Below are 16,658 nucleotides of genomic sequence, written 5' to 3' on the forward strand. Positions count from 1 at the left end.
AATGTGCTACTTTGGAGAGACAAGGTTTTTGCATGACAGCAATGACATGCGGAGCTTCTTCAATCCTGTTGGAAAAGCATCTCAGGAGGCTTCAGACGACACTGCGAGAGGACACCAAGAGTGTGTAAAGTTTCATCAAGGTAAAGTAAGTGGAGTCAGTGGGTTGATGAGTGCAAGGAAACATGAATGCAGCTAAAGAATTTCCAGTGTTTAGTCATTTTTAAAGCGATGTTTTGTGAGCAGGTTTGAGGGAAAAATTGTGGTTCTGAACTAGCTGTGATGATTGGCTAGAGGGAGTCATGACAGAACTACATTTTGGGAGAAGGACCACACCCCGAACTCCTCCTCCCAGCCCAGAAGCCCCTTACATACCCCTTTTCTCAGATCAACTCTGGCTGCAGGCCACAGGAAAAGCTGTCCTGGACTCCAAGCCTAAAATATCCAGGATATACACTCCAGTCCACCGTTTTCAACTTCTGAAAGAAAATCATAATATTCTGATGGAAGATTACAGGGAAACTGGAAATTGGTCTTTTAAATGATGAGCAATTGTGTTTAATGTGAGCAGGAACATAAACATAAAAGATGATGATAAGCTTTATTTGAGATGTACTTTACTGTTAACTTGCATATTTATTTAGATATAATCTCACTGGTTTTTTACAAGAAAAATAATGAAAATGAATTCATTGATAGCAGCAATGGTCATTTTCTTAGTAGGACTAAGATTTCTGCATGTACTATACATCAGGGGCACCCCAGTCTGCTTCTATGTCTTAATATTCAGGGCCTATAAGAAGTATTCCCTGCTTGGATGTTTATTCTTTTTATCGCTTTTGTAAATAGAATTATGGTCAATATGAAAAGATTTGACAGGAAACTTCATAAAATCAATGTGAAAACAGATTTCTTCAAAGTAATGCCATTTAAAAATGACATAATGTAAAATAAGTGAGTGCATAAATATTCACCTTCCATTCTGTCAGTATTTCCAGTACAGGGGTGGGCAACTGGTGCTGAGGTGCGGCAGAGTTTGCTGATTTCCCTGCTCTAACAGAGCTACTAAACCTTAAACTAAGCAATTAGCTAAATCAGGAGTACCGAAACAGGAAAAGCACCAAAAACTGTGCAGGAATCCGACCCCCCAGGGCCGGAATTACCCATCCCTAATTTAATAGATGGCTGCAATCACAGCATTGAGTCTGTGTGGACAGGTCTCAGTTAGGCTTGCACATCTGGACACTGCAATTTTACTCCATTCCTTTTAGCACAACTGCTCAGGCTTTGTTAAATGCCTGAGGATCAGCTGCAGATCTGCCCATTGAAAATGAAGCATTTTAGTAATATCAGATCTATTAAAGGAGCGTCTGTGTGCACTACAGATCAAAGTTTAGATAAAGTTCAGATAATTGAATGAAAATGTGAGGAGTAGAAGTAAAATTAAAAGTGAAAAATAATTACTCCAGTAAAGTATAGATAAGCAGAATTTCTACTTTGTTACTTGACATCTCTTCATTCAAAGATTGAGGTCTGGGCTTTGATTTGGCCACTCCAGAACATTCACCATGTCTTTAAACAATTTCTGTGTAGTGATCAGATTGTCCTACAGTGTTGCCCTGTAGTTTGCCCTGTCATTTTCCCCCCCTCTACCTTCACAAGCCTTCCAGGACCTGCTATCGACAAGGGTCTTATCATAGAGGATTTTCAGTGAAGGATGTCCATCTCCTGACTACTACTTTTTTTTAGCCATTTTTGCCAAAAAAAGACAAAGATTCTATTTATAAAAGCGATAAAAAGGGGATCGATCTTATTTTAATAGGCACAGTAAATGGATCTCATGTTGTACTGGGGGATCAGGGGGTGTAGGGCTGGAACCGGACTGTAAATCAGTGTTAGGAAGCCATAAATGACACCGGGCACAACCGGGGTAGCAGTAAGACTCCATCATTTATTCTTTAATCTCTGCACGTACAGAAACACGTTGGTTAGCTTAGCACAGGTATATACATTGTTTTGTTTAAAAAAAATGCTTCACCAATAGGGTTTTAAAATCTTTGCAAAAGATCTAAATTAAAGTAGGTAATGATCCTGTAACAGTTGGTGTTTGCCAAGCAAGCAAGACTTAACCCACCCAACCCCCAACCCCACTCAGAACTGCTAACCTCGATGCACGTTTACAAGATTCGTCTCCAGATGAATCCAGTCATAGTCTGTGTTTTTTACACAGAGATTCTCCACTACACTCTTAAAAAGTGACACACGCCAGTGAGGAACTACTTGTGGTCCCCTGAAGAACTTTTCATTGGAGGATTCTTCAAAGCTGTGGTGCCCAAACTGGCCCTCAGGTTCTCCGATGGCCAGTTTGAGGACCAGTGCTTCAAAGAACCAGATTTGTAAATGAGTTATGAGTGAATTTTTATACCACATCATGGAGGACGACGACACTGCACATTTTTAGAACATTTTTTTCCCTAGAAATTATCGTTCAGGCCGAGAACCAATTAGGAACCTTTATATAAGAGTCGCTTTCAGTCCACAACTAGCCTTAAAGGCTTAACCAGGAGCTGGGCCATGGTCGGATGTTTCTCCTAGAGCATCATGAGTACAGTGTTTCCAAGACCTGGTCTTTAAGTTTTGTTGATGCCATTACCCTAACTGACCATGAGGACCCTAAGCTTGTCTGCGTAAGTCCATCAGTTTTCTGACCAATGAATTACAAGCAGGGTGTTGTTACAGTATGGCATAATAACAATAATAATAATGCTGTTGGAGCCTCCTGATTGAGCCTTTAATTAGTCTAAAATCTCCCACCTTTACCATTGAAAACAAATCAGCAATTAAGGGGAGTGGCTTCAGCACCTGCCCACTGGCTTCCATTATGACTGGCTTTCTTTTACTAAACACACTGATCAGCCAAGACATTAGCACCACTGCCAGGTAACGTGAAAACACTTCCACAGTGACATCTGTGATCGTAAAAACAGGAAACATGGACAAGCTCAGAAATCTGACCCAATCATGATGTTCTAGACGATTGGGTCATCATCAACAGTCTTCTCCAAAACATCAGGCAGGGGTGTTCCTAGTATGCAGTGGTCAGTACCTATCAAAAGTGCTCCAACAAAGGGCAACCTGTGAACAGGGGCACAATCCATGTAGGCTCCACCCCACCACTTGCAGGATCTGCTGCCAGGAACTACAGGACCCCCTCTGAGCTCTTGTGGATCCCGTGTCTCGAATGCTTAGATGTGGCGGCACAAGGGGGAGCTACTCAATATTGGGCAGGTGGTGCTAATGTTATGACTGATCGCTGTGTGTGTGTGTGTGTGTAAGGAACTGTTCCAACAGTATAGCCTGTGATAAAGGACTGTATGTATGCTGCAGATGCAGCAGATCGAGATCGAGGAGCATTCCTTAAACATACCAAGCAGTTTAAAGGATAGAGAAATTCATGCTGTATTCCTCCCATGTTCTAAATGGTCCTTCTGTTCAGACCGACTTCACTACACTCCTAAAAGTAAAGGTGCTTCCAAGGGTTCTTTGATCCATGCCATGGAAGAACCACTTTCAGATCCATAAGGATATAAGATCAACTCTTCGAATGTCCTGGAACATCCCTGTTTTAAACATGGTTCTTTATAGAACCAAAGGTGGTTCTTCTACGACATTGCTCAGAGAACCACAGGAAGCACCATTAAGTTTGAGAGCGTATGTGGAGATACACTCAGTCTGTCAGTTTGCTTTAGCAGTGAATACTAGCTTATACGTCATATATAGCTGAACCCTGATCAAGTACCTTTCTTAAAGGAGTACAGCTGTTTCAGCCTAATCTCTTATCTGCCACATCTGTATCATATGGTTGATGACTACAGGCCATAATATCCCTACACGGACGTATTCACTCCGAACTGACTTCCAACACAAGTCACATATATACGATTTACTAAGTTGCAGTATATCTGTATAGTTACTGCTTTCAGAGCTAGAGGGCTAGTTTTGGACGCCGGCAAATTTGCGGTAATTCATTATTAGTGTTGTGTTGATGTGTAGTTTTCCCAGCTTCTGCCCAATCGCAAAAGAGATACCTGTTCACACCTGGCGGTTTACTGTGGCTAATATCTGGATTGTTAACCGGTAAGAATTTGAATACACTTAAAAAAAAATTTTTTTTTTTAAGTTTTTTTTTTTCCCTAGAAATTATCGTTCAGGCCGAGAACCATTTAGGAACCTTTATATAAGAGTCGCTTTCAGTCCACAACTAGCCTTAAAGGCCTAACCAGGAGCTGGGCCATGGCCGGACGTTTCTCCTAGAGCATCATGAGTACATAGTGTTTCCAAGACCTGGTCTTTAAGTTTGGTTGATGCCATTACCCTAAGCTTGTCTGCGACAAGGTTTTCTGACCAATGAATTACAAGCAGAGTGTTGTTACAGTATGACATAATATTATTATTATCAATAATAATAATCATCATAATGCTGGTTGTTTAATGTTGCTAATACCTGGATTATAAACCGGTAAGAATTTGAATACACTTGATAGTCAAATTTGTCTCTGATTAGTCTAGCCTCCAACTGCTATGTCCAGTGGGTGGGTGGGTGCCGTCACAGTACTGGTAGAAGTCTTGAGCTGCGGCTAGTTTTTGACACTGGCAAATTTGTGTTAATTCATTAAGTGTTGTGGTGTAAAGTGCAGTTTTCCCACATTCTGCCCAATCATCTGTTCACACCTGGCTGTTTAAACTGGCTAACACCTGCTGTGCATTGGCTAATATGCCAATCAGCTCATATGCAATTTTCTATTGACATTTCTAATTTTGCAGCACTTTGTTTCCTTACTCCAGCAGCTGATGTTGATGAATGACAGCCGTTTAGAGTAAATAGCCTCTTGCTAAACGTGCTAAAACGTTGGTTTGTGGTTCGTTTCTGTGATGTTATGGACTTGATCATGCCGGCACAGAATGCAGAGTTACAGACGGCAGGCATGGTGGCACCGGTAAACTGTAACTGGATCTAACATCTGAAAAAATTTATCTCTCACCACTTTCTGAAGCAGTCTGAGATCAAATTGGACGCATTTAAAATGTGTCTTGGTTGTGTTTACACCTGAATTCTTTACGTAGATAACCTCAGTCCAGATCTAATCCAAATACTCCAGACGCATTAAACGACCAGGTGTGAACAAATCCAGAGTGAAAGTAACTGGAACTTCTTTCCTCTGAAGCTTTGGTCTCGTCAGAGGAGCCGCACACTTCAAATGTTTCAAATGTCACAGAACTAAGCGATGGCCCAGTGCAAGTGCGGAGCCAGAACTGGTTGAAGGACTGACCGATACGTCACAGATGCAGCAGCTAGAAACCAGGCTGAAAGCTGAACTGTTCCTTGAGGTTCCGCTGACCTGCTCAATCCACTAACTGACCTTTGGAAACGGCTTAAACTACACTACAATCGCTTGAAGCACGTCTTACTTTGGCCTAGCGTATAGATACGTCTACTGCAGTTGTTGGTGTGAGCCTGTGTGTGGTAGGGTGTTCAAAAAGAGCAGATATTAAAAGAATACTACACCGTAAACCTAGAATCCATTACTTAAATAAACTATGTAAGATTTTGAAGCACGTATTTTGGAAACTGTAGTGTTTCAGAAATGTTTATAGTGATAAATTAGGAGATTGTACTGAATGAAGTCCTACAGGAAATGTCTATTTGCATGTATTGCACCCAAGCCCAATACAGGCCTTATGAAATGTTGGCTACATGTTTAGGATGGACACCATAATGCGGAGTATACAACTTAGAATCAGAAGTTTGGGCTACATGGTCCAGAATAATTGTGTATACATTCATATAAAAGGTTTGTTTCCAGAAATAGACCGGAGTTATGAGGCTAAGGTAGCTAACAAGTAATGGAAGTGTATCTGCTCATTCCCATCATTCCCAAAATAAAAAGGATAAAAAATATATATATAATAAAAGAACTGATCCAGATTTTGTTGGAGTAACTGTCTCTACTGTCCAGGAAAGAAGGCTTTCTACTAGATTTTAGTAAAGTAGGAGGAGCATTGCTGTGAGGTGAGGATGTTAGATGATTACCTCCTCATCTCATCTCAAAAGCATTAGATAGAGCACCACCATCATTCCAGAGGAAAACAGTTCCTTGGAGATGAGTTAGGAAATTCGGGATGAGGTGAGGTGGTGATCGTCCAACATCCTGACCTCATGAACACTCTTGTAACTGAATATAATCAAATGCAAAGCAGTGCGCCTCGGACAGTTACTCCAACACCAGCAGGATCAACTCTTTAATACCCTTGATTTCAAAAGAAACAATACAGAAAGTATTGGTGTCCCAATACTTTTGTCCATATTTTGTAAATAACGTTTGCAAGCGTATTTGCCGTTTACTCGAATGTTCTAAATGAGAAAATCCACATTTTCATTGTAAAGAAAAATCAGCTAATTCATATTACAACATATAGAGTTGTGCGCGAGAGCAAATGCTTACGCAACACTTACGCAAACAGCATTATTTATTAGAAACTGCATTCTGTTTCTTGTGCAGCGGTTAAATAATCTCAATCAATATCAGACTTGCTTATGTGGTTTAGGACTGCAGTTTGTGTAATGCTAATTGGTGGGGCATAGACTTCCATTGCTTGTTAGCTACATTAGCTTCGCAAGTCCAGAGCAAAACCAAAAAAGGAGCAAAGGAGGTCAGTAAGAGTGAAGTCTGGATAAACGTGATGCCGATCTGTGACCATGTGGGTGGTGTGGTGGTATTTATTTTTTAATTGACTGTATACTACATCGGAGAGTACGTGGCGCCGTCCTTAGAAATTAAAACGTTCAAAATCTTACATAGTGCAGCTTTAAACATTTCTTAACTGTTAATATTTCCTCCGGAAAATGATTATACATACACACACATGCTCATACAAACCTAAACACAGCAATACTATCTAATGACACTTCCTCTGCACCTTCAGTCAGATATCCCAGCTATGACCAGCTATCACACTCTCTCTCGCACTCGCACACACGCCTCGTACACGCCGAAGTGCATTCATTCAGTCGGACTGATTGTAATTTGTGCCTTTCCCACCCCGGCCCCGTAACGCTCATCTGCAGCCCTGCCCAGCTGTACGCATTTCCCCTAACTGAACAGAATAATGGCAAGAACTGGTGTCTAAAGAGAACACAGCGCTTGTGTAGGGAGGTGAAGGGGCGGGGCTCTGGTGAGGGGGGCAGGGTTTATACATTTCATTCGTCCTGATTGAGCAGGAAGTTTGCAGCCAGGTTTTCATTTTTCTCACAGGCGAAGTACGCCTGCACCACCAGCGCCTCAGGGAAACCCAGAGCTTTTAACTGAGAGAGAAATAGAGAGAGAGGGGGAGAGGCAAAGCAAAAACAAAAAGAAATACATTTAACAATAAATACCAAAAGTATTTGGACACTTACAGGCCCTTTTACGCCATCTCATAGGCATTAATATGGAGTTGGTCCCCCTTTGCTTTGCAGCTCTAACAGCAGCAGTTATTGAGTCAGTTGGAGACTTTTCTGCACTATGCTCTGAGCTCAGCACTCGGCCCTGACCCCACTCTGTAACTTTACGTGGTCGGACACTCGGTTGCTGGGCTGCTCTCTGTGGATCCTAAAAGCTTCCGCTGTTCAATAATATAAATAGTTCAGTGAGCTCTTCAGAACCTCCCATTCTTTCACTAATGTATGTAAGAAAGGCAGACTGCATGGCTAGGGGCTGGATTTTATACATCTTTGGTAATGGGACTCAATGAAACGTCTGAATTCAGTGATTAAGAGGTGTGTCCCAATACTTCTGTCCATATAGCGTATATGTAAAAGATCAAATTCCCCATATGCCTTTACTTTATTTTTGAAGTCACACAAGTACATTTTATCTCTGTTTTGGATAATAATGCGAATCTGCCAAGAATTTCCTGATGTATGGACCAATACAAATGCTCCACACTCAGTCCAGCTCCTCACCCTCTCAATGGCTTCTTTCTCCTGTGCTGTAACCTGGATGTAATCCACAGGTGCGCCTTCGTCTCCCATGGCCCCCAGGTCAGCATGCTCAGCCCCCTCAGGCCCCTCACCCTCACCCTCTCCTGCTGGTGCATTGAGCATCTGAATGAACAGCTCCTGGTGCTGCCTGATTTGCTGCAAACAGTAAACAATCAACACGAACGTTAACTAATGAAGAAGAAGAAGAAAAGTCAGAGTGTGTGTTTGTGTGCGCATCAGTAGGTGTGTGTTAACCTGCAGGAGCTCAGGGTTGTCCCGGCCCAGCTGCTGAAGCAGTGATGGCAGTAGAGACGGGTTCTGCTGGACCAGCTGCCGCATGTTCTGGAACTGAGGCTGAGAACGCAAGAACTCCAGGGGGTTCTCTCCTGAGGACAGAGACAGGCAGATAGACCAGCACAGAGTGAATATATGGTGTATATAACCTGCCAGGCGGAACCAGTCTCCCGAGACAGTTCCTGGCCATTCTAGTAACTGTAGTAGTAACAGCCAAGTAACAAACGAGGCAATGTGCAAGGAGCCCAGAGTGAGCCATTGACCAGCAGCTGAGCCTGGAAACAGAGACTGTAAAAATAAAGTGGAGAGAGGGGGAAACAGCAGCACGCTCACAGTAAACTCACCCTCAGTGGAGTGGGTGCCTGAGCCGGGCATGCGGGTGGACGCTGGGCTTGTCTCCTGCACAGGGACTGTGGGAATACCCTGTGAAAACACACAGCTTAACATGATGAACAGGATGATGCTTTAGTGGAATACATTACTGAAATGTCTGGGTTTCAGTCTGGAGTCAAGGCTGGAGTTTTTGGGGTGTTTAAGGCAGAGCTGAATCTCAGGTTTTAATCAGAGTCGGCATTTTTACAACTGCAGCGCGTGTCCAAGTTTAGGCTTGAACCTCGGCGCAATTCTAAATCAACCAAGCCGAGCCTCAAGTCTGGTCTCGGGTCTGAGTCCAGGTCTCCCGTCTCGTCTTGGGTGAGAGTCCGAGTCCAGGTCCGGGTTTCCTGTCTAGTCTCAGGTGAGAGTCCAGGTCCCGGTCTTCTGTCTAGTCTCAGGAGAGAGTCCGGGTCTCCAGTCTAGTCTCAGGTGAGAGTCCGGGTCAAAGTCCAGGTCTCCCGTCTAGTCTCAGGAGAGAGTCCGGGTCTCCCGTCTAGTCTCAGCTGAGAGTCCGGGTCTCCCGTCTAGTCTCAGCTGAGAGTCCGGGTCAAAGTCCAGGTCTCCCGTCTAGTCTCAGGAGAGAGTCCGGGTCTCCCATCTAGTCTCAGATGAGAGTCCGGGTCAAAGTCCGGGTCTCCCGTCTAGTCTCAGATGAGAGTCCGGGTCAAAGTCCAGGTCTCCCGTCTAGTCTCAGATGAGAGTCCGGGTCTCCCATCTAGTCTCAGATGAGAGTCCGGGTCAAAGTCCGGGTCTCCCGTCTAGTCTCAGATGAGAGTCCGGGTCAAAGTCCAGGTCTCCCGTCTAGTCTCAGATGAGAGTCCGGGTCAAAGTCCGGGTCTCCCGTCTAGTCTCAGATGAGAGTCCGGGTCAAAGTCCAGGTCTCCCGTCTAGTCTCAGATGAGAGTCCGGGTCTCCCGTCTAGACTTCAGTCTCCAAGTGCAAGTCCAAGTCAAGTCTCCCGTGGCCAGTTTTGAGTTTTGAGTCTCCAGGTGAGACTCCAAGTCTCTAGTCTTGAGCCCAGTTTAAGGTTTAAGTCCGAGTTGAGTCTACATTGTACATTGTAGTCCAGTCTACACTGTTTATGTTACATTATATTCCGTTATTTCTGGCATGAAACAGCCCAGTACAGAGGCTCTGGGTTGGGTGATGTAATGTGTTGTGCGTGTCTAAGCATGTCCAGCCCTGTTTGGCTCTGAATAGCAGTGCAGTGTGCTGTAGTGTGCTATAGCATGCTGTAGTGTGTGGTGTGGGTAGGCAGGCATGAACACTTGAGCAGAACTCCCTTACATTAAGCAGGTACTCCACAGCGCGGTGAGGGTCATTAAAACTGGCCCTCAGAGCAGCCACCACTCTCTCCCTCTCATAGCCCATAGACATGATCTGTGTGAGCATAGCCTCGTACTCCGGACCTGTCGGTGCAGCATACAGACAACAGAAAGAGCTTTAAAGCCACACAGTGCAAATTCTGCTCACACACAGAAGATCTGCCGTCTCTCTCACACACACACACACACACACACACACACACAATATACACCTCATGTCCAAAAGTATCCAGACATTCCTTCTAATGAGAGAAACCAGCTCTCACAGCTGACAGCTTGTGTAATCTCTATAGAAAAACACGGTCAACAGAATGAGACACTCTTGAGCAGCTGCACATGAGCTTATGGTCACCATGCCCAATGCCAACTGTCAGCTAGAGGGGTATATATAGGGGTATAACACCCTCCCACACCCCTCCCCCCCAGGATCTGTGTTCTCTAGAATGATGAAACTAACAACCTAACCTCAGCAACAGTTCTTGCTTATGTTTTTATGGCAAAATGCAATCAAGTCCTCACAGCAATGTTCTAACATGAGATTAGATGAGCTTACCTAATACAGAGGAAGAGTGCTCCTCTTCTTCACCCAGGCCAGGACTGAGGGAACAAGAGAGAGAGATTCTCAGGTTTACTGCATAGTGTGTGTGTTTGCGTGTATTCGTATACATCAAAACAAAATGTAAACATTCATTAAATCCCTATTAATATAATTTAACAGTAATATGATAATTATTTCCTTTTTAAATTACACATCATTCAATAATAATAATTAAATGTATTCATTCAAGTACTGGTCCCATCATCAGGAGATTGCCAGTTCAACCCCCTGTGATGCCATAGCAACCCATGGCAGTGAGAACAATTTATTTATTCGTCTTTCAAAAATAAACAGGTATTAAAAACAATGAGATTTGAAGTGGAGTGGACAAACCCCGACCAGCCACTTCATTACAACCACCTCCTTTTACAGTCTCCAGCTCCACTGACCATATAGGAGCACTCTGCAGTTCTATAATTGCAGACTGTAGTCTACCCGTTTCTCAGCATACTCTGCCAGTTAGCCTCCTTTCACCCTGTTCTTCAAAGGTCAGGACACCACAGAGCAGGTAGTATTTGGGTGGCGAGTCATTCTCAACACTGCAGTGACACTGACATGGTGGTGGTGGTGCTGAGGGGCTTACCGCTCTGGACTGTGTGTCGGGGAGACTGTAGCAGGTGGGTCACACGGTGAGTCCTCGTCAGAGAAGAAAGGCATGGCTGCTGGAGTGGGAGCAGGGGGCGAGGAAGAGGAGGAGGACGGTGTCGCCGTGGGAGCAGACTTTGGTGGCTCAGGTGCAGGTGGAGGCTTTGGCTGTTGAGAGAGAGAGAGAGCGCGCGCGCGAAAGAGAGAGAATTTTATTCAATGTAATCTGACCTTCGCTAAAAATGATTGGTCAGTTCAAAAAACACCAAATTATACAATTTCAGCCAGGACTGCTTCTTTAGTTTTGAACTGGAGATAAGAGGCTGATGTAGCTACTGGAAGTATGTCCACCTATCTGCAGGTCTACACCAGTGGTTCCTAAAAGAAACTCATAACTTCATAAAACACTGCAATTCATACAGAACTGCAACTTCGGAGTGTCGGCAGCTGAGAGAGCCTGCCCCTCTTAGTTTAGCTTCAAAGTCCAGATCTGTATTTCATCTTGATTTAGGGCCCTGCGGAAAAAAACCCAAACATCTCACATAGGTACAGACATGATCCCAGCTCTCCCACCTAGCCGTGGCTAATCCTTCTCCACTCCAATCCAGAGGCAGCCAGCGTCCTAGACTTAGACCTAGACCTCCAGCCTCCTAGACTTAGACCTAGACCTCCAGCCTCACTGTTAAACCCGAGGCGACATCAATGAGCTGTTCCTCCTCTGCAGTGCTGAAGTCGGGGTCCCAGGTCCAGTCATATGGTTTAGGCTCCTGCGCTGGGAAGTACTGTAGCTCTGGAGATTCGTTTTTTGCAGGGCAGAACGATTTAAGGTTATCAAAGGAGCCGATATTTCCCTCCTTAACTCATAGGTCCTCCCATATCGGGTTTTCTTCTGATGTGATTTTGTCTGTTGGATGTGGAAGGGGTGTGTCAGTGCCCAGTCAGGGCATCTGCAGGTTTAGTTCAGGGAGTTTCTGAAACATGTCACTGGGGTACGCAACTTTCATGAGGAACTTGAGGGCAACAGTCTATAACTCGAACCAGTTTTAGGCACAATCTGAGGGTGAGGGTGATGACTTAGGAATGCAATTTGGTGGACATAAGCTTCCTTTACTTTAGCCACATTAGCCACGTAGCTCCAAGACCTGGCTGACTGACCACATTTGGCCCAAAGCAGAAAACGGAAGCTCTGGAGATGCTCTAACCTTTGATACCATGACGACGACGAAGTTCTTCTCGTCGATTTTGTACTCTTTGATTGGCGTGTCATCCTGCAGAATTTTGCCCGCATAGATCAGCTTCTGTCCTGAAACCGGGAAACTGTCCCTGCCTTTCTCTGCCTCTATCTTTTCTTTCAGTGCCTTCACCTGGAAACAGCACAGCACAGCAGACACAACGGTCAGAAAAACACACGTTCCTACAAGTAAATATGTACATTTAGCTTCAGTTAACAGGTGCAAGACTTTTCTTTTTTTATTATTATAAGAGTGGTCTAGGATGCTGCCACTCGGACCACCATGAGGACCGCTGGTTTGAAAAATTAGGTCATGCTGCCTGCCATCAGCAGCTGGAGCCAGAAAGAGCACAACTGGCCTTGCTCTCTCCGGGTGTGTCAATTGCTCCCTTTCCCCACTGGGTATCCAGCTCGGAGGCTTGTCGAAGCATCAGAGCTGGGTACCCGGGACTTTCCTCCAAACTCAGTGGTTTGGTTGATCGGTGATTGGCAAAGAGTTCGGAAAGAGGCGATGGCTGGTTATGCATGTTTCAGAGGAGGCGTGGGTCCGTCCTCCACCTCCCAGTGTCAAGAGTGCTGCATGTGATAGGGGAAGAGTATGAATGAGTGAGTTGGGTAATTGGTTAATCTAAAATTGGGGAGGAAAAGCATGAAAAAAATCAATTTTTATTAATTTATCTATTTTATAGAAAATATTAAATTAGCAAAAACTATCAAGTAACACAAATTTAATGCAAACAATTTCAGAGTCTCTTTAGGAAATGTGAACAAAACTACACTGGAGTGCAGCGAGCGGTCATACTAAAACCACACAAGCCAAAATACTCAAAAACCCCCAGTTTATACATACAAGCACATTTTCACATTTAAGAAACTTGTAAGCAAGCTGTCCATCAGAGTATGGGGACAGACAGACGGTCAGTCAGAGATCATACATAAAAACAGCTTTCATTACCAGCCAGCAGCGCTTCAAAACCAGACACACAGACACACCCTCGGTCACTTTCAGTTCCTAAAATGAGTTTGTAATGTACGTACACTACAAACTTCGGTGAGATATACATTTTCTTTGATATGTTACAATAAGAAATCATTTATGGTAGTCTACAACTCATCTAGCTATAAAGCTTACTGTGAATAATTAAAGCTATACAGTATCAAAGATATAAAGCATGATAAATAATTAAAGCTCTGCAGAGTCTAAACAGGTAAAATATTGAGAATATTGGCCCTTTTAGGATGACATTTACCACATTTACACATAACCCGTCACATTTTAAAGTGAGTATGGCTCCCATGAGTAAATAATAAACTAATATACAATATTAATAAGGATTTTATGCCTGGATTTACTAAGTATATACGCTAAACAATTTAGCAGAAGAATAAATCTTCATTTAAAAAATAAAACACTGTTGAATCAAAGCATTTCAACTAGAAACCGAGACTTGAATCAGATTAATTTGTATATCTTTTTACAACTGATTTTGTCCCAAAGCAGCTTTACCTAATCAGTAATCAGTAAAAACACGAGATCAACCAAATAAGAAGACATGAAAACCTAAGACCCCCAGTGAGCAGCCAAGGACCATAGTGGCACTGAAAAACTCCCTCAGACCTGGAGGAAGAAACCTTGGGAGGAACCAAGCCTCACAAGGGGGACCCGACCCATCCTCCTCTGATCAGAACTATTTATAAATTATTGATTAAAAAAAAGTCATCAAATCATGAAGACTGTTGTACTTTTATTTTTGGGGTCTAAAATTCTACCAAAGCCGAGCCGGTACAGTACGGTATCGGTACAGCTCTGGAAGAAAGGGTCCATCAGACAGGGTCCACCCATGATTGCATGTGTACTAGGTCAAGAACTTTTCCACATGAACTGTGGTCATTTTAGTAATAATAATAATAATAATAATAATAATAATAATAATTTATGCTTGAGGTTATTAAGTATATAAGCTTTACCATTTAGTAGAAAAGTCTAAGTATTTATGTCAAAGTATTTTAACTAGAAACCGAGACTCGACTTTTTACGGTCTAAAACCGTATCGAAGCCGAGACGCTGTATCGGTACAGCTCTGGAAACCAGGGTCATGTTAGACCGGGTCAGTCCCAGCTTAACCCATGATTGTCATGTGTACTATGTCAAGAACTTTATCCCATGAAGATTTGTGATCATCTTAAGATGAAATTTACCACCCCGTCACATTTTATTGTGAGTATGGCCCCCATGTAATAATAATTTTAATAATAATTTTAATAATAATATGGATTTCATAAATCAGGATGTTACTAAGTATATAAGCTAAACCATTTAGTAGAAGAATAAATCTATAACATAAAAACTGTAAAATCAAAGCAGTTTAACTAGAAACCGAGACTGGACGGTTTACGGTCTGACATCGTACCAAAGCCGGGCCGGGGCCAGTCAAGCTCAACCCATGACTGTCATGTGTACTAGGTCAAGAACTTTTCCACATGAAGATTTGTGATCATCTTAAGATTAAATTTACCACCCTGTCACATTTTTTTTTTTGAGTAAAGGTAAAGGTCACTGTACAGCGAAATGTGTCCTCCGCATTTAACCCATCTGGTAGTGAACACACACTCACACACACACGTGTTAGGGGCAGTGAGTACACACACACACCCAGAGCGGTGGGCAGCCAACTCCAGCGCCCGGGGAGCAGAGAGGGTAAAGGGCCTTGCTCAAGGGCCCAACAGTGGCAGCTTGCCGAGCCCGGGAATCGAACCCACAACCCTGTTATCGATATCCTGGCGCTCTAACCGCTGAGCCACCACTGCCCCACGTAATAATGGCTGTAATAATAATAATAATAATAATAATAATAATAATATTAATATTATTATTACTATTATTATTGATGAAGGATAAAGGACGTCATGCCTGAGGTTATTAAGTATATAAGCGTAACCATTTAGTAGAAGAATAAATTTATAATATATAAAAACTGTAAAATCAAAGCAGTTTAAGTAGAAACCGAGACTGGGCGGTTTACGGTCTGAGATCGTACCGGAGCTGAGTCGGTGTATCGGTGCAGCTCCGGGAGCTCAGCAGTGGGCGGTAACTTTAACGGGGTAAATATGAAGGGAAACCCCCTGGAGCCTCGAACCGCAAACCACCGGACAGGCAGATCTGAAGGGTAAAAACGCCCCTGCGAGTCCTTTCATCCTGCGCGCGCGCGCGCACACGCGCTCAGCCCGGGGGGCTGGGGGAAGCCCCACTCACCGTCTGATCATCGTCGATGTCGATATGAATGGTTTGTTGTTGCAGGGTCTTCAGGGTGATCTGCATGGCTGGAAAGCTGAAAAACACGCCGTTCAGCGTCGCTGCGTCCTGATGGTCGGATCCTAGGAGCGCTCAGAGGTGCGGACGTGCCTCTCGGAGAGGGGAGCGGTAGATTAGCAGCGCTTAGCGGTGCGGTTAGATAGCTAACAAGCTAAACACGCGTCTGTCAAGTGCTCTCCTTCATCTTCCCTCCTCTTCCTCTGCGGGTCCTCCAGCTCAGGCGGGTGAGAGGGAAAGTGGCCACATCGCCCCCTGCTGTTCCAGCGGGGAAACGAGGCTCATATCCAACACCTTTAAAGCTTAAAGCCACAAATTCATTCATTTATTCATCCATTCATTATTTAATTCATTCGTTTATTCATTAATGTATTCATTAATTAATTTATGTATTTATTCATTTATTAATTAATTCATTTATTAATTTATTTATTCATTAGTTAATTCATTCATTTATTCATCCATTAATTATTTAATTCATTCATTTATTAATTTATTAATTCATTTATTCATTCATTCATTTATTCATTAATTTATTAATTTATTAATTCATTATTTAATTCATTCATTTATTCATTTATTTATTCATTTATTAATTCATTCATTTATTCATTCATTTATTTATTTATTCATTAATTTATTCATTAATTTATTTATTCATTCATTTATTCATTTATTTATTCATCTATTAATTCATTCATTTATTCATTCATTGATTCATTTATTTATTCATTCATTGATTCATTTATTTATTCATTCATTTATTCATTCGTTCATTTATTAATTAATTCATTATTTAATTCATTCATTTATTAATTCATTCATTATTTAATTCATTCATTCATTTATTCATTCATTTATTTATTTATTCATTAATTTATTTATTCATTTATTCATTCATTTATTCATTCATTGATTCATTT

At 42.7% G+C, this 16,658-nt stretch overlaps 1 protein-coding gene across 1 annotated transcript; it reads right to left on the reverse strand.

The window, feature by feature from the left end:
• Positions 1–1,928: 1,928 nt before the first annotated feature.
• On the reverse strand, positions 1,929–15,943 carry rad23aa (RAD23 homolog A, nucleotide excision repair protein a). The gene is made up of 9 exons (XM_072657281.1): positions 15,679–15,943; positions 12,397–12,558; positions 11,193–11,362; positions 10,565–10,608; positions 9,974–10,095; positions 8,656–8,734; positions 8,273–8,403; positions 8,000–8,173; positions 1,929–7,360 (listed from the first exon to the last, which is right to left on the reverse strand). Exons 1-9 carry the CDS (start codon positions 15,742–15,744, stop codon positions 7,256–7,258), a joined length of 1,053 nt encoding a protein of 350 aa, XP_072513382.1. The 5' UTR covers positions 15,745–15,943; the 3' UTR covers positions 1,929–7,255.
• Between the last annotated feature and the right edge of the window lie 715 nt (positions 15,944–16,658).

This window comes from Salminus brasiliensis, chromosome 15 (assembly GCF_030463535.1).
Source record: "Salminus brasiliensis chromosome 15, fSalBra1.hap2, whole genome shotgun sequence".
Taxonomy (NCBI): domain Eukaryota; kingdom Metazoa; phylum Chordata; class Actinopteri; order Characiformes; family Bryconidae; genus Salminus; species Salminus brasiliensis.